This window comes from Manis javanica, chromosome 3 (assembly GCF_040802235.1).
Source record: "Manis javanica isolate MJ-LG chromosome 3, MJ_LKY, whole genome shotgun sequence".
NCBI classification, from domain to species: domain Eukaryota; kingdom Metazoa; phylum Chordata; class Mammalia; order Pholidota; family Manidae; genus Manis; species Manis javanica.
Window position 1 is genome coordinate 36,063,804 of NC_133158.1, and position 24,700 is coordinate 36,088,503.

The 24,700-nt window shown below is 39.8% G+C and overlaps 1 protein-coding gene and 1 long non-coding RNA gene across 6 annotated transcripts; one reads left to right on the plus strand and one right to left on the minus strand.

The window, feature by feature from the left end:
- Positions 1-21: 21 nt before the first annotated feature.
- CNBP (CCHC-type zinc finger nucleic acid binding protein) lies at positions 22-10,355 on the minus strand. Of its 4 annotated transcripts, none has more exons than XM_017659870.3 (5): positions 10,192-10,355; positions 2,240-2,356; positions 2,028-2,120; positions 1,652-1,853; positions 22-1,014 (listed from the first exon to the last, which is right to left on the minus strand). In XM_017659870.3, exons 2-5 carry the CDS (start codon positions 2,340-2,342, stop codon positions 897-899), a joined length of 516 nt encoding a protein of 171 aa, XP_017515359.1. In that variant the 5' UTR covers positions 2,343-2,356; positions 10,192-10,355; the 3' UTR covers positions 22-896. The 4 variants fall into 4 exon arrangements, with proteins under 4 accessions (XP_017515359.1, XP_017515356.1, XP_017515360.1 ...); XM_017659867.3 differs by having other exon boundaries at positions 2,219-2,356; XM_017659871.3 differs by having other exon boundaries at positions 1,652-1,850; positions 10,192-10,354.
- A 124-nt stretch (positions 10,356-10,479) lies between these two features.
- On the plus strand, positions 10,480-18,255 carry LOC108396834 (uncharacterized). Of its 2 annotated transcripts, none has more exons than XR_012129070.1 (3): positions 10,480-11,007; positions 16,809-16,875; positions 17,020-18,255. It is a non-coding gene; the product is annotated as an uncharacterized lncRNA (long non-coding RNA). The 2 variants fall into 2 exon arrangements; XR_001853046.3 differs by having other exon boundaries at positions 10,480-10,940.
- Positions 18,256-24,700: the final 6,445 nt, after the last annotated feature.

Sequence of the window (24,700 nt, forward strand, 5' to 3'; positions counted from 1 at the left end):
CAAAAAGAACTTTAGTCAAACTCCCCTTCCTCCTCCAGCTTTATTGGATAGTTTAAAATTACATTTCTATTTTCTAGGACTTCAGTTGCTTTTTCCATCTGACTTTTAAAAACTGATTACAGCAAATGAAAACACAGTTGTCTAAGTGATATAGTATACAAAAATAACATCTTGATTTCTGTGAAAATGCATTTCTCTGCAATTCCTGAATAACTCCAAATTATGCTAGCTCTAAGCGTAGATGTTTACTCTGGGTTTTAGATTTAGTCTTTCAAAAAACGCGTTCTAAACCTTTGCCATCACCATCTATACCCAGCATCAGTGCTGTGATGAAGTTGTTCCTGGTTAAGCTTTTATTCTGATTTTTCTCTTACAGCCATTAACACGCACGTTTTTTAATTTTGTTTACTCCCACTCAACTGTATGTTCTATGTAGGGCCTGATACAGATGTTACTTGATGTTATTTAATAGCTACTGAGGTCAGACAATCCAAGGCCATCATTATGCTCAAATTAAAGTTATTTATGGAAGCTCACAGACACTTCCAGAGTTGATTTTACCTCCTACATGGGAACATATTCAAGACACCCAGACGGGTTTACTGGTCTGACTCAACTCTTCCCATTCATCAATCCCTATTCACCAGTGGCGTGGAAAGGGGGTTCTTTAACAAAGCATTATACATAACACCTCTACCAAACTAAACATAAACTTTTTTTTTGTAGTTAAATGCAGAAAGTCGATTTTTTTCCACCCCTTTCCTCCTTTTACACGGCAAGTAAAGCTCACTGGCCTGGGAGTAGCCTCTATCTGCCAACCTTTGGCCAGTGAAGAGGATTCAGAGAAAATAATACAACCATCAATCAGAAAAAGGAGGGGCGACAAAGGAAAATAATTAAGCTGTGGCTTCAATCGTGCATTCCCGTGCAAGGTGCCCTGACTCGCCACAGCGGTAACAGTTGACTTCACTCGTCTTGCTGCAGTTGATGGCTACGTGGCCAGTTTCACCACACCTGAAAAGAAGTCAGAATAGTTTTCACAATGGTGCTCAGAAAATGAAAAACTACTAATAGTCATTGCAGAACAAAACACACTAAGTGAAGCAGTATGTTTCTTTTCCCCCTCAAGACAGTAAGTCTTACTAACTCCTAAAACTAGGAGCAGGAAGGAATCAGGTAACAAAGCTATGCAATTGTGCAGCGTAAGCCATAAATTACAAATTTCACCCTAAGAGAACATCAAAACCAAAACAGTGGCCAAGATATTGTAACTCATTTAAAGTGCACATTTTTATGACGTCACATTCACAGGCAATGATTTCTTGTTATACAACACAAGATTCGTGAATATGAATTAACGGTTTTCTAGGAAGTCTTTAAAAACTCCAATTGTAACACAACATTCTTATTTTTAAGACATGGAAAATTCCAAAGCTGTGTAAGCTGTTCAGTTGCCATAGGCCATCACAGCAGGATACTGACTAATGTATAGACAGGATGCTGTTTATGTATGCTGAAACTCTGTCTCATCTGGTCACAGCCAACTTTCACTAAATGTTTTGATTCACAATGTCCTTCCATTTACAGCCAAGTCATTTCTAAAAGCTATCTCTGTGGTTAGCTTTCTCCCAGCAATATTCTAACAACCTACCTATAGCACTTCACTTTGGTGCAATCTTTTTGAATATGTCCAAATTCTCCACAAGAATAGCACTTCTGCTCATCCGCATGGTCACAGTCACGAGCCAGATGGCCTGGTTTGCCACAGTTGTAGCAGCACTGCTCTCGCTCTCTCTTGGGCTCCTTGCAGTCCTTGGCAATGTGGCCACCTCTACCGCAGTTATAGCAGGCTTCAACAATAAGGAAAAGAAGCAGACGAAGACTATAAAACCTTTACAAAATGCTGTTTTAAACGATACAGTACAAAACCTCTCAACGGTGGGAAATCTTGTCCAATGCTTTGCACAGTAGTACATGCTCACCTCTCCAAGTTCTAGAAGGTATGAGAGCAAGTGTTAAATACTTACCATCCTCCTGAAGATCACAATCCTTGGCAAGATGACCAGACTCACCACAGCGGTAACAGATGTCTGGAAGAGACGAGGAAACAAACTGGAAACCTAATTTGGGCAGAAACAAAAACAATTTGGCGAATTAGAACAGTCTTGACACTAATGAATACTCAAGTACTTCCAAATTTTTTATTCGACAAAAATACCTCTATCCGAGGTAAAACCACCTCTGCCACGGCTTCTCATCCCACGACCACGGCCTCCACCAGTAGGGCATTCCCGGGCCCAGTGGCCAGATCGTCCACACTTGAAGCACTCATTGCTGCTCATGGCTGCAGTTAGATCTTTGAAATATTAAAAATAACAATATTAAACCACTTTATATTAGTTTTAGTTTTTATTCCTTTTATTTAGCCTATTTTTGGTTAATTATTTTAGGAGAAAGCCAGCCAGTACATTGGTCAGAAAAATAATCATACAACTATATACTTAGGCACTATATGCCTGTTACAAAATACATTATGTGACGAATCATGTTTTCTTACAATTTTTTATTTTTAAAATTACATATGGATTAATAAACACACGTTCAGTTACTGATGGGGTAACAGGATTTACAGGGTTACTTATCAATGGACATCCATTCTTAGAATAAGTAATACAACCTCATTCACTCCAGGTCCAACTTAATAAACATTTTATGGTTATAAGCCAGTGAATTTTATTAGGGCACCTGGAAGTCATTTACTAGTCTTAAATAGAATAACCCAACAATGGAGCTGTAATATGGATCCTGAGAATGAGGGGCAGGTAAAGAAAAATAATCTATCTCTCTACCTGTAGCACCTAACACACTGCCTTAAGTTATACTATAGTACATGCCTGCTGATTAATTCTTCACACCAGCAGGTTCAAAGAAATGCAGAGTATAAATTTTGTCTCTAGAAGGGACATACCTTAAAAATATTCGAAAAATGACAAGGTTCTAACAGCATCTAAACCACTGGGATCATTTGTTTTTTTTCCCCCCCTCTTCTACTCTCCTCATTCCAAACTTTTCTGAAGTTTTACATTTAAAACAAAGCCACTTGGAATTCCATAAAGAGTCTTTACTGGGTAGATATTGTTTCAAAATAAAAGCAAATGGATTTTATACTCCTTATGTAACAATCTAAAAATAAACAGTGGTTATTCCTGGAATGGAAGGGAATGGAATGTTACAGGACAAACTCCTAGTAAACTGGTTTTTAAAAACAAATTAGCTAAGAATATAAGCACAACATGTCCACACTTCCATATCTATAACATTTTTACCCTAATTCCCGGGTCATACAATAGTAGGCAAAGATTTTGAAATATCCCCTCAAAGCCAAGCGTAAGCACTACAATCTAGCAAAAACACACTGTCTGTACTGCATAAGACTGGATAGGATTACCCGACCCAACCACAGCACCAAAATTCAACTGGCATTTACAACAACAGCAAAGTCTCCCCTGCCTTTCATGAACTGGTTTTTCATTAAGTTACAGAGAAATCTAGTGACTAAAAATTAAGCAAAAATTTAGTTTCAAAAGTTTTCTTTGTCAAACATTCAAAAGAACTCAGAAGAGCCCAATTCTCTACACGAGATTCTGGATAAATTTTCAGAGCAATCTTTTTAACAACCTTCGCAAATATATTACCAGAGGATGGAGGAGAGCCCGTATGGAAAACTTACAGTTAGTGGGTTCAGTTTCCAACCAGAGAACCCAGCCAGTAAGGATTAAAGATGTATTTTTGCAAAATTTGATATTACAATTGCTTTCTTTTATTAGTGTTAGCATGCTAAATCATGAAATGCTGGTTCCCACCAGAGAGAAACGTCAGGACAAAAAATGAATGGCACACAACATGATTATAATAAAGAGCTGCTTATGGCACCTCACCCTCCCCTCACCCTCACTTTCTTCATTTTGAATCTTCTCCAATTTACAGTCAAACCAATTTAAGCTCTCAGTGAATTCTTTGCAAATAAATAATCACTTCCTTTTACAAGGTAATCCACGCAATTTGACAAGTCCTGAGTATTTTATAATATTTGAAATAAACAAGATACTTATCTTTTTAAGAATATGATAATCCAATACCATTTCTAAAGCTAAAGAAATGGCAGTTTTGGGCAATCTACCCCTTAAGACTGCTACAAGTAAAAAGGACCTCATTTATTTCATAACAGCAAAATATAAAAGAGTTATAATGAATCATCAGATATCTATCAGTGGTGGAATAAAGCCAGCAATTAAAATTTTAGGGTTATTTTCAGCACAAAAATACTACTTTAAAAAACTAGCTACTCAAGAACTAATTAACCTATGTAGATTTTTCAAGTACTGTTTTTCCATTTTGTCTTTATTCTTGGGACCCAGATCCAAAGTAGAGAGGAAAATGAATGACAGGAGAAGAAGTATTTCTGAAAAGACAATGAGCTAAAATAACATTTTAAGATTAAACATTAAGCTCTACTTCCTCCTACCCTAATGCCTAACTGAAGTTCATTAAACTGTGATCATTTCTTTTATGAAGTACAAATTTAGGGAAAGTAGTATTTCTCCATTTGGGCTGCAATTAAGCGATTCTGCAAAACAGGCACGCAGAATTCAGAGTGGCAAGCCTGAACTTTTTACACATCCTAACATTATATATTGCAGTTATAGATGTTTGTTTTGCTATTAACAAATTTTTAGTCTCACATTGTTTACTGGAGTAAATTATAGTTTATTTAAATTTACTTTAACAAGTCCTATGACACCTTCAAGGGAAAACACTTTCATTCATTAATACCTCTAAGACTCCTCCATCACCAGCAGGGCACATGCTTTTCAAAGAGGTTTTCACATCAGGCTCAAGTAATGTGTGCACTATCCACCGCCTTCTGCCCGTCTGGCCAAACCAGTCAATTAGCTGGCCTATATTTTCACCAAGTCCCTGTGATAGATTTGTTTCTTTAATAACATTAAACCAACTGATTCCCACCATACAAGCACACTTCTTATCCTAGGAGGCAGATCCAAATCCTAATACTCATTCATACACAAATAATATTTACAGTCTTTAGACAATTTCATGCTATTCCTTAGGAAAACTAGAGGCAATAAGAAAGGGTTGAGAATTATGGCCCCGTGACTCCCACTGTCTATGATTGCTCTTGGCTAGAATTTTGCTGCAGTGTCCTACCTCTGCCCCCTCCACTTGTCGCAACCTTTCCACCCTCCAAGGGCCAACTCAAACACAAACTACAAACAATGACCACATCTCCCAACCTGGAACTCTCCTTCCTAGTAAGACCCAGTGCCCTTTGTTAATTTGTCTGGTGGCACTACCATACTGCCTTTTGTCATTTTCCTTGAGAGAAAAGACCAGTAATTTACCTTTGAATCATCACAACACCCCATGTAATTATCCTTTTAGAGGCAGTTCCTTAACTCAGCATTTTAACTGCTTTTTTTCTTGGGAGGTGGGGGATGGATATCTAGTAGTCATTTGCTGAATCAAACGAATTTCCAGTACAGCCCCAATCTAATCTAACCTAGTATTGACAATAAAATGCCTAGATTCTTGCTATCACAAATTTCAGTACCAGTAACTTAAAATAATGTATTTTTCAATTATGTAACCATAATTGCTATAATCACTTTAAATTCAAGAATATTTCAGATTATCTCATAAAATTTTCACATGTAATTTTCACCCCAGATTACTAAAATAGTCAGCAGCCAAACCAGAACCCCTAGTTTGACATCCAGGCTCCTCCTACTGCTCTAGGAATTCACAATCAGCTAGACGTCAGTACTAGCTTAAGGAATGCTACATACATACTAACTTAAGGTAAAAGACTATATACCGTGTCTTCACTGTTGCCAGGCAGTAGGAGAGCACTTATTTTCCTTTTGCTACTAAAAACCACTGCTGTGTCTACACCAATGTATCCTGGCACAGGATACATTGTTAAGGGCTAACCACTCAACCTGGCTTAACCACCTGCTGTGTTACCTCAACACTTGACCCTTCACATCTGTCCTTGTTTGACAAAGCCAGCTGATAAAACTCACCTAGGATGAGAATTGTTACCAGGTGCCTTGTGCCTAATCTATGTTAATAAGGGTTTATGCCCTCCCCCCATTCCATAATTATTCTTCCCTTTCCACTCTTCCCCCAATTAAACTCGACTATTTACAGGTAGATAAGAACTCAGTCCAATGTCTACACAGCAGGCTTGGAGAACAGGCTTACTGTTTATACATGTTTCCCATCTCATAAAGTCTACTTCCTGAATGCAACAGAGAAGAGGCAAGAGAAGAAAAATAGTTGAATTCCAAATGAGTTCACATTTTCAACAACAGAAATCAGGCATCTGTTTTCACGTCGGTTTTTGTGTATCGTATTTTCAGGACACAAACCACACTTACAGATGTGGTAGGAGCACAGAACATGTCAAGGAACAGCAGAAGTAATAAAGCAGTCAAGACACTGCTTGAAAGATTGACAATTCACTTTGAGGGGCCATATGCACTACAGAGGTTTATTTCACAGTTTTTGCACTCAACTAGTCTTTAGGGCTTAAATCCTGGAATGAGCACCAAAACACTCATATTAATTTGCCTCCATTAATTTTAACATTTTTTGATATGTACAAAGCCAGTAAACTACTTAAATCTTCACAGCAGGTAGTCAAGACTAACAGTGAGTTCCACTGAATAAAAGACCCTCTCTTAAGTCCATTTAAAATAAACAGCAACAGGCAATTTGGGGGAAGAGGTGATGACAAAGTATGATGGAGATCTGGCTAGATTTTATTTATATGGCTTTCCTAACAGCTGTATGTATGCACAACTGCTATTCCTCCAGTTATGGTGTCCAAGCTTAGGGTTACTCTTGCTTCATCTGCATTGCTCCCCTAACTGCACTGAGATGCTAGCAGAGCTTTTGCCGCCTGAATGTCACTTACAATGCTCTAGTAAGTTTAGTGTTCCAACATGGCACTGAAACACTTCAGACTGTCATAATAAAAATAAACTTCAGACAACTGAAGGTAGCAAGTTACACTGTGCATTACCTGCATTCTGGTCAAGAGTTAACGAACAGGGTATAATACTGGTGGCAATTCTGGGTTCTGCAGGACCTTGGTTATTTACATCCATTTCTACCAATATTTATTATGAGTCAAGGGTTAATAAACATATTACCTGTAATCCTTACAACCCTGAGTTATGTATTCTTGTTCCCATTTTACTGATAAGGAAAGTGAAGGTCTGAAACCAAGTGACTTATCCAAAGTCATACATCTGGAAAGTTCTAATAGGGATTTCAACAGTCTGACTCTGCAGAGGCTTTTGTTAGGATTAAGCAATCGAGTACATGAAAATGCTATCACAAGAGTACACCTATTCATTCCCTACTTCAAAAATATTACACAGGGCATTAATACTACATAGTAAAAAATAACCGTATAAAACACACGTTAATTTGAACTTTAGTGCAAAAAGCATTTGTTCTATACCTCAGATAAATTAAAACAGGTAACTTTTTAAAAATCCACATCCATAAATGAATTTATTCACAGCACACCATCACACTGTCTTCCGAATTTGAATGCAAAATAGATTTTCTTCCTAACCTTCTTTGAGGCAGAACTTAGGACTGTCACTACAGACCCAAAACTGACAACCTGGTATCACTAGTTAATGCCCTCATTTGTAATTAGAGCCACTCCCGGTCATCACTGTACCACTCTAAAGCTCTTAATTAATACAATCTATCTACTTACAACTTGATTTTTTGGTGGCCACAATCTCTCATTTTATTATTCCAGGTTTTTACAACATGAAAATGGTGCACAGTTTACTGGAATCTCAACAGCACGCCTTACTGCAGCATCTGACACTGCCAGAATAGGCGTTCTATTAAATGAGACCGTATGGAAAGAGCGTTCACCACATAGCAGGCCAGAATGCCTTGGCATCAGTCTTCTGGCTCACCACTTACCATCAGGAGGCTAGGAAGAGGAAAGAAGTCAACAATTTAAAAAAATAATAATAAAGAATCTCACTCCTGCAGGAAAAAAAAGCAAAATCTCTCTTCTGGTCAAGTATTTAGCCAACTGTTCAGCCATTCCAATTAGCCAAACTGTGGCTCTACTGCTTTTAAGCACAAATTTAGTACCTTCCCATGTACGTACCATACAGTTTTATTCGATTTTTAAAAAGGTAAAAAGAATCCTAAGAGTCCTAAAACCATTATTACAAAACCTATTTATAATACCTTAAAGATATCACTTTGCCTGTTCCAGATGTTCAAATGCCATTGTAACATAGGCCCCTTAATCTTCCACTGATCTTGATCAAAATATTTTACAGAAACCCCCATGTCTGAAAAAACATTACCTCTCGTTTTCAAAAGGAAAAGGAATGTGGGCTTTTGGTTGCTAAGAAAAACCCAAGTTTTCTAATGTGACATACATAGGTACATAAGTACACAGTTTGTTTTTTTAAACTCTTGCTGAGAGTTGCAATTTGGAAAAAATATGTAATACTTAATTCAGCCCTTGGGAAACTAATAAATTACTCCTTGTATATTCCAGTACAGACAGCTCCTTGTAGACAAGAATCAGGCTCAAAAAACAAAAAGCATCATGCACCTACATATGTGGCACTTTGAAGTTGTCTGACTAAGCCTGATCAGAGTAATTTTTTAAAGAAACATTTGACAATAACTGCTTTACATGGGGCGAGGGGAGAGTCTCGGAGTTCCTACATCTTTTTTAGATCCTGAAAACTTCACCTGCAACTTAAAAGGAGCTTGAGCAAAAAACAAAGTTGCTAATTTAAATTAAGGTCAACTCACAGATGCAGAAATAAACTTATTTTTCTAAAAGTGGGTCGTATCAAACAAAAGGAAAAGGGGCCTACTTTTAAAAACTTGTAATCTGTCGGCAAGATGAGAATGAAAATTAATCCTCCTTTGCCTTAAAATAAACAAAAACTAATCCAGACTCGACTTCTGTATTTTACCACTTCTGTGGATCCTTCTTTAGAATCCCTGAAACACACTATCTGAAGTCACAGATGATTACTGGTACTTTCTTTTTCTAAGACGTCACAGATGATTATTGGTACTTTCTTTTTCTAAGACCCCCCCCCAAGACCAGATGTACTCACTTCCTCTGGAAGTGCCCTGTGGCTGAGGCCATGTGGCTAGCATGTGGCAACAAGCATAAACCTTACCCATAATAAAATCAACACCCAAACGCAAATGCGGTCGACTACGTGGTTCTAAAATAGATTTTCACCTTTGGAATATCTAGATGGAGGCTGACTCATTAATCCATGTTTCGTATTTAGTTTAAATTGTATTCGTTCACTTAATCCAAGAAATGGTGCAAAGGCTATTGGTGCCCCTTAACGACTTCGGAGGTATGACAAATTAATACTTTTTCCTAATAATGGGATTTTTATTAGTGTTGATTCATGGTAAAGTGGACCCCATCTGCCTCTTCCGAATTGCAATGTATGAGTAACTTAGTATTTGAACTACGATAAAAAGTCGAGAATCGGGAAGCTGTTAAGTATGGAGAATATGAATTCCAAAGGCTCTCCAGCGGGGTGTCCCACCACCGAAAACGTAATAACTTTTTTAAGGGCCCTTTCCTAAGCCCACGAAAACCTTTGGCACATGGCCCGCCAGACCCAGTATGTCAGCACATGGCCTAAGTACTCGATCCCATCCCCCCTCCATTCGCACCAGGGTCCTTTCCCCCCAACGTACGGCCTCGCCACATCGACGCTCCGTCCCGCGTTCCGCAGCCCTCGAAGTCTCAGGGCCTCAGTCCCAAGGGCGCCCGGGCCGCTTCTACTGTCAGGCTGCGGCCTGGGGTGCGGCCTTGGCCCTGGGAGAGGCCCCGACCAGCGGCGGCGCAGCTTCTCAGGACGGAGGAAAGGCGGGAGGGTCGCCCGGCTGCGGCGGGTCCGAAACCCGGGCCCGAGGTGGCGGTGGCAGCCGACTTCCCGCCTGACGCAGCAGCGGAGGAGGCCAAATGCGGCCGCCAAATGCGGCCGCCATCGCCGCCTCACAACTCGCTCCCCTCCGGCCAGGGCCCGCATCGCAGCTCCCCTCGGCCCCTTAGCCCCCACTCCTGCTCCTCACCTTCAGCGTCTGAGGGGGGTCCGCAGCGGGGAAGACTCGGACGCGGGCCCGGGGAAGGCGGCTCGCAAGGTAGCTGCTGTTTATTTTCAGGGTCCTTGCCTGCGCCACACGCGGGTCTGCACACGGCCCAACACGCCGCTGCGCACGGCTCTCCTCCGCCTCGCCCACGCGGCCAATCAGCGCTCAGGGCTCGGCAGTCCAATCAGAGCCGCCCGCTGGGTTGGGCGGGGCGGACCTCTTCCGGAGCGCGGCTTTTACCGTCGTGCCTCGCGCGCCGCCCGTGGCACCTGGAAGCTCGGACCCCGGCTTGGGTCCAGCCTTTCTCGCCTATTCGTGGCCCCGCCCGAAGCGGGGTGGGGAGTTTGGGTGTCCGGGCCTCGGTGATCGCTCCCGGCAGCCGGCAGAGGGATGCCGGGGGGTTGGTCTCAGTGGAGTGGCTGTGATTAGCGTGGGCTAGGAGATAATTCCTCCCTCTTCTTGGACTCCAAAGTGCTTTCTTAGGCCCTTGGCTCGGGCGCACTTCAGAGCCAACCCCTGTTTCCTGATTCATCTCCGTTTGGGGGGAAAAGTGGCTGCCAAGTCACGGAAGTGGCGGTGGCTGGAGGCCGCAGGCCCCGAGATTTGTCTTGACTTTGTTGTCCGCCTGGGCAGAGCCCGGAAGGCCTTGAGGCTTTCACCTCCAGGACTGAGCCCCAGCAGCCGAGAGAGAAAAGTGCCTGATGCCGAACGGGACCTGCCCTGGGGAGGCTGTAAGGATGGGGAAGGGTGGCGCGGAGACCTCTGCCTCACAGCACGCCTTGGGGCCGTCCAGCACGTGTAGGAATGACATTCCCTGCGACTTCAGGGGTGGCAGGGAGCGCCAGGAGAGCCATCTGGCCTGGGCTATCAAATTCAGGAATGGCCTTTAGTTTAGATTCGGTGTTTTTTCCAAAAGAGATTGTATATACAGGCATAGATACTCTGTCAAGATGAAACCAATTTAAATTGTTCAGTGTGAACTAAGATTTTCGAGTTTTGTGTACCACTTTGAAACAGCTTTTATTAGAAATATGAAAAAAATGGAAGAGTCCCCTGTCTCTTGGGCTTTATGGCCCTGAGATTACTGTAGTCTCCTAATAAGGTTAATACGCTCTGGGAGCTTAATATGCAACCCATGTTGGTATATCCTAGGAGTGCACTTCTCATTGCTTTATAATGACCTACTCTTCAACATCGAGTGCACAGATACATTAAGATGTTAAAAATGGAATGAACAGTCCTTGTAGTGTTAGTTCTAATGATGGCTGTATAGGCTTTGAGCTGTTCCTTTGCCACTAGTACCATCTCATTGAATCCTCCCAGTCCCAAGGCTGTATGACTTCTGAAATCACGCTTGCAAGGAGGCAAAAGAGCAGAATGGATAAGAGTGCAGGTATTGAGAATCAGCCGTGAAACCTGAGTTCCAATCACTATGCTCAGTTAATCATTGTAGTTTATTTAGCAAATTATGCTCAACAAAGTGCTCAAAGGTAGCATTTATCAAAGAGTGAGTGGACTATTTCAAGGCCCAGTGTTTTTTTTTTAAACTTCTTTTAACCAAGACAATTTAAAGTAAAAATATTAACTTGAGAATGAAAAGGCCCCATTTCTAGTAAAATTGAATTGCCCAGTTTATGTATTGAGTGATAAGACCAGAGTTACCAATAATAGAATGGTATTTTGTACTTACTCATAGTTTTATTACCAAGAAGCTTACACAGCTTATAGATATTCCCCTTCCTGATTTATCTTTATAATATCTTACGATAACCTCAGACACTTAAGTAGTAATTTCCTAAACCCTACCATGAGTTAGTACAATGCCAGAGGCTACTAGGAAGTCCACCCTGGGTGCATCCACACCAGACCCAAGGACAAGTTATTGCTATAGGAACCATAAGTTCATATCTTCTGACTTGATTTTTGTTTTACCATTCCATCCACAATGCTTGCTATAATGTTTGCTATTCATTATAGACCCAAGGGTGAATTGTAGCTAATATTTAAAAAAAAATGAGGGTGGATGTGAAATAGATACTAGACATAATGTTCTTTTATATGTTTTAAAAGATTTAAGTAGAAGGAATAGAAACATAATGTGGTCTCTGCTGTTTGGCTCTGGGAGTAGTAACAGCTAATGGCTCTTCTCTACCTAAAATCCAGCTTTTGTAATTACTATTATCAATAGGGTCAGACTGATCATAAGGCATTTTTACTGTCTCCAGAGGTCTATGATAGAATTTAATTACGGTAGCTCCTGTTACCTGGATATGCCTTTGGGTGCACCTATTTCACTAGAGAGGTTTGAAAAAAAGAAAGGAAAAAGCCAGCCCATTCAAAGGATAAACTGCCAACCACATTTGAAGAAAAGGCTGCTATTACATTTCCCTCCCCTGGATATGTGTTTTCTCTCTTTCCTCTCTGCTAGCATTCAGTCTTACCCAGTTATTGTGCTCAGCATTGCAGGGATTACAATAGTGACTAGTTAAGAGATAGACCTTGCCCTTGAAGATCTTGCAGAATGAAAAGGGCCTTAAGAAAGTATTCAGTGTCCTGAGAGAGGACCAGCTAAGATGTTATGATTCAGCATGATTCAGGAGTCCTTAAAAGGAGTTCCAGTTGAGCCGTACTTTCTGCCAACTCTTAATTTCCATTAAAATGCCCAACTGCATAGCATATGCCTTAGATTCTGCTGTTAAATGAAGATGATATACTATATATTCTTCAAACCCTTCCATGTTTTGTTTTCTGTGCCAATAGGAAAATAGTCTCTGTGACCTGACCTGGAACTTATGCAACTAAGGATAAGGAAAATATTCACCTCTCCCTTCTGCTTCTGAAGCAGAAATGTAGTTTTTAAGCTAAATCCTAAAATAGCAATCAGTTATACTAATACTAGCTAATAGTTGATATATAAAAAGTTCTTATTAACAGTGCCTGGCATAGAGGAATCATTATTAAAGTGTTATCCATTATTATTATTATTTATTGAGTGTTTACTATATGCCAAGCATTGTTTATAGCCTCTTGGAAAGTTTTCACAAAACCCCTTTATCAGATAAGTATTTTTATTATCCCCATGAGGAAACAGATCTAAGTGGTCTGCCAAAGGTCAGAGTGAGTAAATGAAGACATGACTCTAACAGAGGCAGCCCATGGGCTTAAACACAAAGCTTCTGGCCTCCCAGTAGCTACTGAGTCCTAATTCCACAATTTCCCACTGACTCCTTAAAGTGACAGTGCAGAGAATGTGAACAGACGAATAGGCAAATATAAACACTGACTAATAATTTAATGAGCATTTCTTCAGTTGGCTTCCTCCACTGTGATCTCAAATTAAAACTACTTCTGAAAACTAACTGATAAAAGAAAATCTTTCTTTGCAAATAGTTTTAAAAATTTCAAAATAAAACTGCCCACCTTTTTTTTCCTTAAAAGAAAAGTAGATGCAAACCCACACATATATGGTCAGTTAATACAAAGGAGCCATGAATGTACAATGAGAAAAAGTGTCTTCAATAACTGGTGTTGGGAAAACTGGACTAACTCCAGTGTCTAACTCCATACACAAAAAGTAAACTCAAAATAGATTAAGGACCTAAATATGAGACATGAAACCATAAACCTCTTAGAAGAAAACTTAGGCAAAACTCTCCTGAACATAAGCATGAGCAGTTATTTTCTGGACACATCTCAGGCAAGGGAAACAAAATAAAAAATGAACAAGTGGGACTACATGAAACTAAAAAGCTTTTGCATAGCAAAGGATACCATTAACAGAACAAAAAAAGCATCCTACAATATGGGAGAATATATTCAGAAACTATTTATCCAATAAGGGGTTAACATCCAAAATATATAGAGAACTCAAACGCCTTAACACCAAAAAACAAATAACTCTCAAAAAATGGGCAGAGGACCGGAACAGACATTTTTCCAAAGAAATAACAGATAGCCAACAAGCACATGAAAAGATGCTTGCTAATCATCAGGGAAATACAAATCAAACTTCAATGAGATATCACCTCATACCAGTTAGAATGGCCACCACCCAAAAGACAAGAAATAACAAGTGTTGACAAGGATGTGGAGAAACGGGAGCCCTCCTCCTCTGGTCAGTGGGAATGTAAGTTGGTGCAGCCACTATAGAAAGCAGTGTGGAGGTGCCTCAAAAAACTAAAAATAAAAATACCATATGACCCAGTAATTCCACTTCTAGGAATTTACCCAAAGAAAACAAAATCCCTGATTTGAAAAAATATATGCACCCCTATGTTTAGCACCACATTATATACAATAGCCAAAATATGGAAGCAACCAGAGGGTACATCAATAGTTGAATGGATAAAGATGTGGTACATACACACAATTAAACATTATTCAGCCATAGAAAAGAAAGAATTTCTGCCATTTGTGACAACATGGATGGACCAAGAGGGTATTATGTTGAGTGAAATTAGCCAGATGGAGAAAGGCAAATACCATATTATTTCACTTATTCATGGAATATCAAAACAAAACAGCAGCAGACTCATAGGCTGGTTACCATAGGGGAGGGGTTAGGATGGATGGATGGGGAAGGTGAGGGGGATAACGAGGCACAAAAATTTTCAATCATAATATAAGTTGGTCACAGGGATGGTAGTACAGCATGGAGAATATAGCCAATGAAATTAACATCTATGTTGACAGATAGTAACTACAATAGTGGGGGTGAGGATTTAATAATATGGGTAACTGTTGAACCACTGTGTTCTATATTTGAAACCAATATAAGAGTGTATGTCAATGATACTCCAATAAAAAAGTGAAGAAAAAGTAGATGCATTCATAAAAAACATATCAAGAATCTACATTATTTACTTGACCTTTGAAATTGGTAGTGAATAGCCAAATATGGTGTGTTTAAATTGTTTCCAAATAGTTTTTTAGATAATGTCTCTTAAGTTGTTCTTTGAGAAAGCATCATAACATGAAAACTTTGATCATATAGCTCTCATAATCTACAAAGGTAATAGAATTGATTTTTAAAGGTTTAATTGAAAAAAAATGGGTGAATTAGAACCTAAGATCTAGAAAATTATTTGGTCTAATCTCAGAGTATTTGGTCCAATCCCCTCATTTGAAATGAGAAAAAGACACCTGCAGAATTATACAGAGTCCCTATAAGTCCCAAAATGAACTGGTTTTCAGCATGAACTAAACCAGTATGCCACCCACATCTCATAAGGGGCTGTCATGTGGGCTATGCTTGTGACCTGATTAACTCAATTAATTGCAGTAGTGGTAAGAAAAGGGGAGCCTAAAGCTAGTACTATACATTTGTTCCCTGTGTCTCCAGCCCTTTTCCTTGGACATTAACACAAACGGCCAGTAGTTTATACAGTAGTGGCTTATGAGTTTGGCAAGGATGAATCAATGATCAATTTCTAAATCTCAAGAAATTCACTCAGACTTCATTTTAAGAAATATTAGCTTGAGACAAGGAAAATATCTTTCAGTTATGAATTGTAACTACAAAAGAAAAACATTTGAGTTTATACCCGGCAAAAGAATGGCTTTTAGAAAATTAAAATATTACAGATACAGCTGACATCTCCTTCAATGGTCCTCACCCCTAGTCCTATTTCTTTCCCTAATCCCTAGTCTCCTTTTCCAAAATGTTGCCTTTTCAAAAATGTTAGGTAAATGAAATTATGCAGTATGTAACCTTTTAGAATTGGCTTTTTTCTCTCAGCATACTTCCCTAGAGAGTCATCTGAGTTGTTTCATGTATCAGTGGCTTGTTCCTTTATTGCTGAGTAGTATTCCATGGTAGGGATGGACCACAGTTTAGCCAACACACGTGGAAGGGACCCCTATGCTGTTTCCAATTTTTTACTATTATAATTAAAGCTGCTATGAACATTCATGTACAACTTTTTGTGTGAACATAAGTCTTCACTCATTATCTCATCTTTTCAATGAGCAATTCCCACATTATGAGTGAGATTGAACATCTCTTCACATATTTGTAAGCTGTTCAAGTTTCCTATTTTGATAAGGGCCCATTTTGTTCATTTTTTTCTATTTCATTGTTTGCCTTTTTCTTCCTGATTTGGAAGAGTTCTTTATATGTTCTGGCTACCAATCCTTTGTCAGTTACACAAAATTATATGCGTTGACATTTTGGCAATCCTTGTCTCTCAATGTGATGTAAAGTTTAGGAACTGATAAAGAATTCCTGAAACTTGGATTTGGATCGCTGATGAAGGTACAGAGGGGTTTCATTTAGGGAATGTCATTTAGGGCTACCCACATTGAGTTTGGGGAGCCTGTTGCACCCCTCCCCCCACTTTGTAGCATTTCCTGTGCATCTATCAAATTCCAGCAGCATGCAGTGATGGTGACTGGTGGAGGCTAGGCAGAGCTTATCAAACCTTCTGCCTGCTTGAAGGTAAATGCCATGCCTTGTTTTTAGCAAACCCTTTGCCTCATTTTGGGGGGGCATTCAGATGCATTTATTGCATCACAAAACCATGTTTCAGCATTTTGACCAGTGTTTGGAAACTGCTGACATCATGATGTACTCATTCACTGTGTGTTTCCATTTTCCCCAGCACTGCAGCTAGAATTTAGAATCCTGACTCACCCTTCAGCCAGCCACAAGGAATGCTGATTATTCTGGTATGGTCAATGCTTACAAAGTGACTTTACAAGGGAAAATAGTTTTTGGACAAGCCAAAGCTGGGGCGATTTCAGGTAATACAGAGGCTGTTTCTTTTCTAACTTTCTAATCTGCTCAGCTGCTTGTCCTTTCTCCCTTCACAGGAGCAGAAGCCATGCTTCTGCAGTCCTGGCCATAAAGCTGTGGATTGTATGACCTGGCATGGCTGGTGCTGCCCGGCTGAGATCACTGAGTTATCTTTCCCATCTGCAGAGTCCTGGCTGGGGTGCCAGGCCAACAAGCACATGAAAAGATGTGCTTACACGGAATCAGTCTGCATAGCCCAGTGAACAATTCCAAATTTGGCTCTCATTTCGATAAATTACCTTATAAAACATTCACAGACTGGAATTATCTTGAGTAGTTTATTTATATGAACATTGCAGTTCCCCAGATTGCAGATGGGAAAATTGATATACAATGTTTCTTATAATTTCCCCTCAAATTGCAGCAAAAACAAAAAGGTAAGTACTAGGATTTCTAGGAGCATAACATGCATACCTATGCTATACAAACAAATGTTCATGAACATGAAAAGAGCCTTTGGATATTTTCAAAGGTCTGCAGTAAGGATTAAATAAGGTATAATATGTGAAAATGCTTCCCAAATTCCAATGTATTTTATCAAGGTAAAATATTATTAAGATCACATTCTGTTGGCCTGACATATCTAAGTCACGAAATTCCTTTTCTACACTGATTTATTAGATATGAAGAAAATATTTTGGACACATGAATAGGTGATCATAGTATTCCTACTATACTTGAAGAATGATTAGAAGAAGATTTCCTGTTTATTTAGTATTGGCTTCCCTATTTGATGCAATAAAAATTACCAGGGGAGTAAAAACAACTCTGAAAGTTACTGATGCCAAAGATTTTTCCAAAATGAAGTTTGCTTTTGGTGGCATAGAGCTCAGAGGCAGTTCTGGACCAAACTGGAATGGGTGGTGAATCTGACCTTTTCTGTGCTTCCTCTTTTGTTCATTTCTGACTCTTCAAATTCACATCTAGTTTCCTAGGGATTTCCTGAGTCAATCAGGGCCACTTCCTTCCCTCTCCAAGATCCACCTGCTAAGCTGCATCACAGACTATCATTTCATCAATTAACATAGCGCTTATTTACATAGTGCTTCATAGCTTGCACATAAAAAGTCAGCGAGCATTCATCGCAAGATCATTATGGGCCACACTATCCAAGATGTTTCCACTTTTGTTATCTGATTCAGTCCTTACAGAAACCTCATAGATTCAAGCGTAGCCTCTCTAGGTAAGATCTGTATTTAAATAGGAGGCACTAGCATCATGACCTAGTGCTTTTCACACTGTGGGATGCAAGGAACACTTTTAGGTGGTATGTGGCAGGGCACCAACTAAAGGTGCACATAGTAATAAAGTCTCATTTCAAGTCTCTTTCAATCCTTCAATCCTTCTTAAGGAGAAAGTCTCAGTTTGCTGGTTACCAGCCTTTAACTCCTCCTAAACACCAAATTTAACCTGTCTAGGTCAAGATGCCATCTAGAATATCATCATTTTATTAGGATAACATAGTGTACATATTATATTGTTTTCTCACTTTTTTATTCTGCACATACATACATACTTATTTTATTACTGAACCATCTAAGAGTAAGTTGCAGACTTTGTATGTTTTCTATCAAGATACAACTGACATACAACAGTATATTAGTGTCAGGTGTACAAGATAATGATTCAGTATTTGCAAATATTGCAAAATAATCACCACAATAACGCTAGTTGACATCCATCACCACAGAGAACTGCAATTTTTTTCTTGTGATGAGAACTTTTAAGATTTTCTCTTATAGCAACTTTCAAATATACAACACAGTGTTATTACCTATAGTCACCATACTGTACATGACGTCTCAGGACTTACTTGTTTTGTAACTGGAAGTTTGTTTCTTTTGATCCCCTTCACCCATTTCACCTTCCCCCAACCCCCTCCCTCTGGCAACCACCAATCTGTTCACTGCATCTATGAATTTAGCTTGTTTTTGTTTTCAATTCCACCTATAAGTGAGATCATACACTATTTGTCTTTCTCTGACTTATTTTACTTAGCATAAAGCCTTCAGGGGCCATCCATGTGGTCCCAAATGACAAGATTTCCTTCTTTTTTTTATGGCTGAATAATATTTGTGTGTGTGTGTGTGTGTGTGTGTGTATGTATACCACAATTTCTTTGTCTATCCTGCAACAGACATTTAGGTTGCTTCCAAAAGTTTCTTCTTAAAATAAGAATAAGGCGTGAGTTAATTTAAGAATAAATATGAAAAAGGACAACAAAATGTAAACAATCACAGACAGAACACAACACTAGGTAGACCTGACAAAAATGGCGAGGGTAGAATGCACGTGGAACAAGGGTGGGAAACTAGATGAACCCCAAAGGAATATTTAGCAGTGGAAGACAGGAGGGAAGTCCTTAGGGGTGGCACTTTCAGAGCCTCTCACCTAATTCAGTTTTATTACCTGCTGTTGGACTCTGACAGGCCTTGAGTATCAGCTGTTGGAGTAATTTGTGCAATAATTATGATGAAAGAAAAGATCCTCAAAAACACACGCTTGCCATTAAAAACAAAATGAGATAATTTCCTCCCGTGAATATGGCAAGAATGCTGTTGAGTAATCATAACACTTTGACCAACTCTCTTTGAGGGTTAACAGTGTTTTAAAAATGAGGGAAAGAAAAAAAAGGCAGAAACAAGCTCCTGTTTTCTATTCCTTCTATACGTAGTTTCCATAGCAGAAGATCTTGGGGCAAAGGGCTGGCACTGGGACGTTTGAATGTCTACAGACTGGCTGTTCAACAAGCTTTTCCTGCTGGCATGCCATTCCCAGGAAACCTTCTACGGGGCTGTTTGGCGAGGGTGAGGAGGGGAGTGAAGTGCTGATATCAGGGACACTTGAGAGTTTCCGTCCCTGAGTGGTGGGTAGGTCTGTAACATTCAGTGTAGGTGGTAGGTGGAAGGTCTCTTTAGTCGCAGGCAGCACCCAAGTTCACAGCAGCAGCCTGACTGTGCGCATGCACGCACCTACCCACAGCACCTTACATGCCCTTGACTGTTGGAAGATTGGCAGAATAAAATCACCTCTCAAGAGAAACAACCCCAAGGATACTGATTCAGGGGGACCCAAGACCCAGTGGAGGATAAAAATAGTCTTTGATTTCTGTCCCTCTTCCTTTTCACAATTTCCTTTCTGTTTCCTTACTGTTGTCTTCCTGGTCCTCTTAGGTAATGATCCCAGCTGAATACGAGTCCATAAATTGCTTTCTATTGAGAGGTTAGGGGACATTAGCCAAGGGTCTTTGCTTTTATGGGATTTCTTCTATGGGTCCTTCTTGGAGGCTCCATGAAGTCCTTTGTGGTAGATTTCATAGAAAGGTGAATAAATTAGTACAAGCTCCTAGGGGCTCACCACATCATAGTTATAGACCCTTACCTACTTTTCCCCCAGACCCTTATATATTCCTACATCAAGGACAATGCATTGGGTTATTATATAGGGACATAAAAGATGAAACTGTAGCTTAAGCTTAAGATCCACAATAGGGAAAAAAAAGTTAACTCAGAGAAGTAAAATTATTGGAAGCTTTTGAAAACAAATCTCTCCATTTCATTTCATGATCTTCAACTGTAGACCCTCCAAGGTTAAGAGTAGGCAAGGTCTGAGCAATTTCACAGTCTCAGTACCTAACAGAGTACCTGGAATATAGGCCTTCTATTATTATTGAGTGAATGGAGATTTCATTTTCCTTCTCAGCATCACACCTGAGATAGTTCAAATTGTTCATTGTCCTCAGAACCAGCATTTATTACATCTCACTCAAAAGTTGCTATGCCAAGACATTTTCCACAGGCTTTTCCTGTTTTTTAAATACCTTCCAACGTTGACTTGCTAGTGTCAACATCAGTTGGCATGAGTTTTATGCTGGCCTTTGCAAGGGTACAGTAAATAGAATCCGGAATCTCCAGAATCTATGTTAATATAAATAGTTTTGAAATGGAACTACCATACAAAAGGAAGCTTGACACCTATGTCATGAGAGAGTGGTGAGTTTAGAATAATGTATGTTAAGAAGCACTTTTAAATTCTAAAGTGCTATCCATCTGTTACATATTACTATTACTAGGATATGAGGAAACTACCCATAGGACCTTACAAAGAGTAATTGTAATTAATCCAGGTCATTTTTTACTCTATACGACAAAGCATGGTTCTCCAACATTTTGGTAATTAATCATTTTGGTGAAATGCCTCAAGACTCACTATCTCATTCACTTTTACTGTCCAATCCAAGTACTTCACCACAATGAATTGGAAGAACTGAGATACTTTTAATTTCCAGTTTCCAATAACCTTCTGCCAGGAAAGGCAAAGAGGAATAAAAGCATTGTGGAAAGGAGTTCCAAGTACAAAATCAGCCTGGACTGGATTCTTGATGAAGCAGCAAGACCAGCCGATTGTTAGGGAAACCGAGGAAAGGGCTCTGGGCCGGGAGGGCCGCGGAGCGCAGACCTGCCGCTGCGCTTGCCCTGGCCTCTGCATCTATCATCCTCGGCGTTCCTGAAGGATCCATCCTTGGCTGCTTTCTCTCCTCACACCCTCATCTCCCTGTTTCAACCGTCATCTACCGAAGATGGAAGGAGCCAACGAAGATGACTTGGGGGCAGGAGAGAGCAAAGATGAGTGAAGCGGGGCAGAGTATAAGAGCCCACCTGCCCAAAAGGTGCAGCCCCTGTTCAGCTCCAGCCAGCCCTTGCCTTTGGAGAATATCTGATCAGGGTTACCAGATGTCTCATCTTTTGGCAGAAGTTGAAATAGTTGGTTTGTAGGACAAATCCCCCAACTTTCCATTGTTGTCCATTTATTGAAAAGATTGCACAGAGGATATTTAGGGTAATGAAACTATTCTGTATGATACTATAATGGCGGATACATATCATTATCAATTTCTCAAAACCCATTGAAGGTACGATGCCAAGAATGAACCCTCATGTAAAGTGTGGACTTCGGGCGGTGATGGTGTATTAGTGTGGGCTCACTGACTGTAACAAGTGCACCCTTCTGCTGGGAGATAGTGATGCAGGGGAGGCTGTGCATATGTGGGGGAAAGGGGTAGAGGGGAAACTCTCTGTACCATCTGCTAAATATTTCTGGGAATGTGAAACTACTCTGAAAAATAATGTCTATTTTAAAAAATTGCCCTGGTCAAATGAAACCCATTACTAGTGTGCATTTGGCCCACAGACCACTGCTTAGCAACCTGGGACTTACTACACATTGTCTGGCTTTACTCCACACTTCTTTCTTGAGCTTGAGACCTATATTTTAAGCTAAAAGTTGGATGTATTAATCCGGGCATTCCATGGATGACTCAAATACAATTTGTTTAAACTAGAATATACTTTACTCAACATGCAAACAAACAAAATGAAACCTGCTTCCCATCTTAGAGTCCCTGTTGATTGTGATCCATCTGTTTGTCCAGATTAGGAGGCCTGGAGACATCTGTGGCCCTCTCTCTACTTTATCTCTCACCCCCAATTCCTTCATTAAACCAATAGTGAGCATCTTCTCAGCGCCAGGCACCGTGCAGAGCACTGAGGATACAAATGAAAGATGAACAGTGGGAGTCCAGGCTCTGGAGGGGTTTATGTCTATAGGGGGAAAGGGACAGGTATTTACAAAACAATATTTACAAAGTGTTATAATAATACACATGTATAAAATGCCTCATGACCATTTTTTAATCTGCACAACGACCTTATGAAATGTATATTTTTAATAACAGCTTTATCAAGATAGGCTGTGAAAGTCACTCTTTTACAATGTACAATTCAGTGGGGTTTAGTACATTCACAGAGCCATACCACCATCATCCCTATCTAATCCCAGACATTTTTTTTAGAGTGGTTGAAGTTCAAGCAAATCGAACAGAGACCACAGAGTTCCCTCATACCTCCCCCAGAAACCCTGGCAAGCACTGCTCATTGTCCTGTCTCTGTGTTTTATCTTTTCCAGAATGTCCTATAGTTGTAATCACACAGTTTGTATTCTTTTCAGCTTGGCTTCTTTCACTTAGTAACGTAGAGTTAAGTTTCTGCCATATCTTTTTATGCCTTGATAGCTCATTTCTTTTTACTGCTGAATAATATTCTGCTACTTAGATATAGCAGTTTATGTATCCATTCATCCACTGAAGGACATCTTGGTTACTTTCAAGTTTTGACAATTAAAAAGAAAATGGCCATAAACATCCATGTGCAGGTTTTTGTGTGCACATAAGTTTTCAGCTCCTTTGGGTAAATACCAAGGAGCATGGCTGCTGAGCCATATGGTAAGAGTATGTTTAGTTTTGTGAGAAACTACCAAACTGTTTTCTGAAGTGGCTGTACCATTTCGTTTCAGCACTCAGTGAGAGTTCCTGTTCCTCCACATCCTTGCCAACATTTGGTGTTGTCAGTGTTTTCGACTTTGGCTATTCTGGTAAGTGCATAGTGGTATCTTGTTTTAATTTGCATTTCCCTGATGACATATGACATTGAGCATCTTTCCATATGCTATTTGCCATCTCTATATCTTCTTTGGTGAGATGTCTGTTCAGGTGTCCTGCTTATTTTTTAATTGAGTTGTCCTTTTCCTCTTGTTGAGTTTTAAGAGTTCTCTGTATATTCAATAAATTTTTAAGTTTCTCCTGAGCCTTCTTCTTTGACGCTGCTATTTAAAAGTATGTTGTTTAATCTTCAAGTATTTTGGGGGCATTCCAGCTTTCTTCTTGTTACTGATTTCTAGTTTAATTCTATGTGGTCTGTAAGCACGCTGGGCTCACCTGCATAACTCGGGTTACATGGCAGAGTTCTGGCCCTGAGTACTAACACCACTGAATTTACTGCATTTAAGCCAAGTCTGATTGTAACTTTAATCTGGAAGGATTAATTGTCTAAAAAAAGTCCCCAAATCTCCACCTCACTATGTTTTAAACTGACTTATAAAAGTTAAAAAAACAAAGAAAAGAAAAGGCTCAGTGTACAGTAAAGGAGGCTAAGCATATTTCTGTTTAATAAGCCAAGGCCTAAATGTATGAAGCTATGCAGATTTGGGGTAGATTCTGTATCTGAATTTTCTTATTTATTGTGATAAAATGTACTAACCATTTTTTAGTATACAGTTCAGTGGCATTAAGTACATTCACACTATTATGCAACCATCACCACCATCCATGTCCAGAACTCTCCCATCTTGCAAAACTGAAACTGTTCCATTAAACACTAACTCCCCATTCCCCCTCCCCAGCTCCTGGCCACCCCAACTCTTTTTTCCCTGTGAGGTTTATGATGTTTGATGACTGTAACAGAGTATTCCTCATAGAAGTGGAATCACACAGTATTTGTCCTTTTGTGGCTGGCTTATTACACTGAGCATAATGTCAAGATTCAGCCACATTGTAGCATGTGTCAGAATTTCCTTCTTTGTTAAGTCTCTGTCTGGATATACGTTTCTTCATTTTGCTTCAAGTTAAAATTACAACAGTGCGAATCAGTCCTGATTTTGCAAACAAACGTGCCAAGCCGAGGCTACCTGAAAGACATGGCGCTGCCCAAGGAAGCATCCGGTGTGATGTGTCCCTGCTGGCTCCCTGGTCTTTTCTCCAGAGGCAGCCTTTGCACTGATGGTCATTTGGACAAGGAACTCAAAGCTCTATTGACTGTGGCTGAGAAGTAGCAGAGCATTCTTTAGTTTTCTTTGCCAAAAAGA

Coding starts and splice junctions, on each gene's coding strand:
- CNBP (XM_017659867.3), bottom strand. CDS start 2,342: ATGAGCAGCAATGAGTGCTTCAAGTGTGGACGATCTGGCCACTGGGCC. Junction 1,854..2,027: donor TTGTGATCTTCAGGAGGATG/GTAAGTATTTAA, acceptor TCCTTATTGTTG/AAGCCTGCTATAACTGCGGT. Junction 1,015..1,651: donor ACCAAAGTGAAGTGCTATAG/GTAGGTTGTTAG, acceptor ACTTCTTTTCAG/GTGTGGTGAAACTGGCCACG.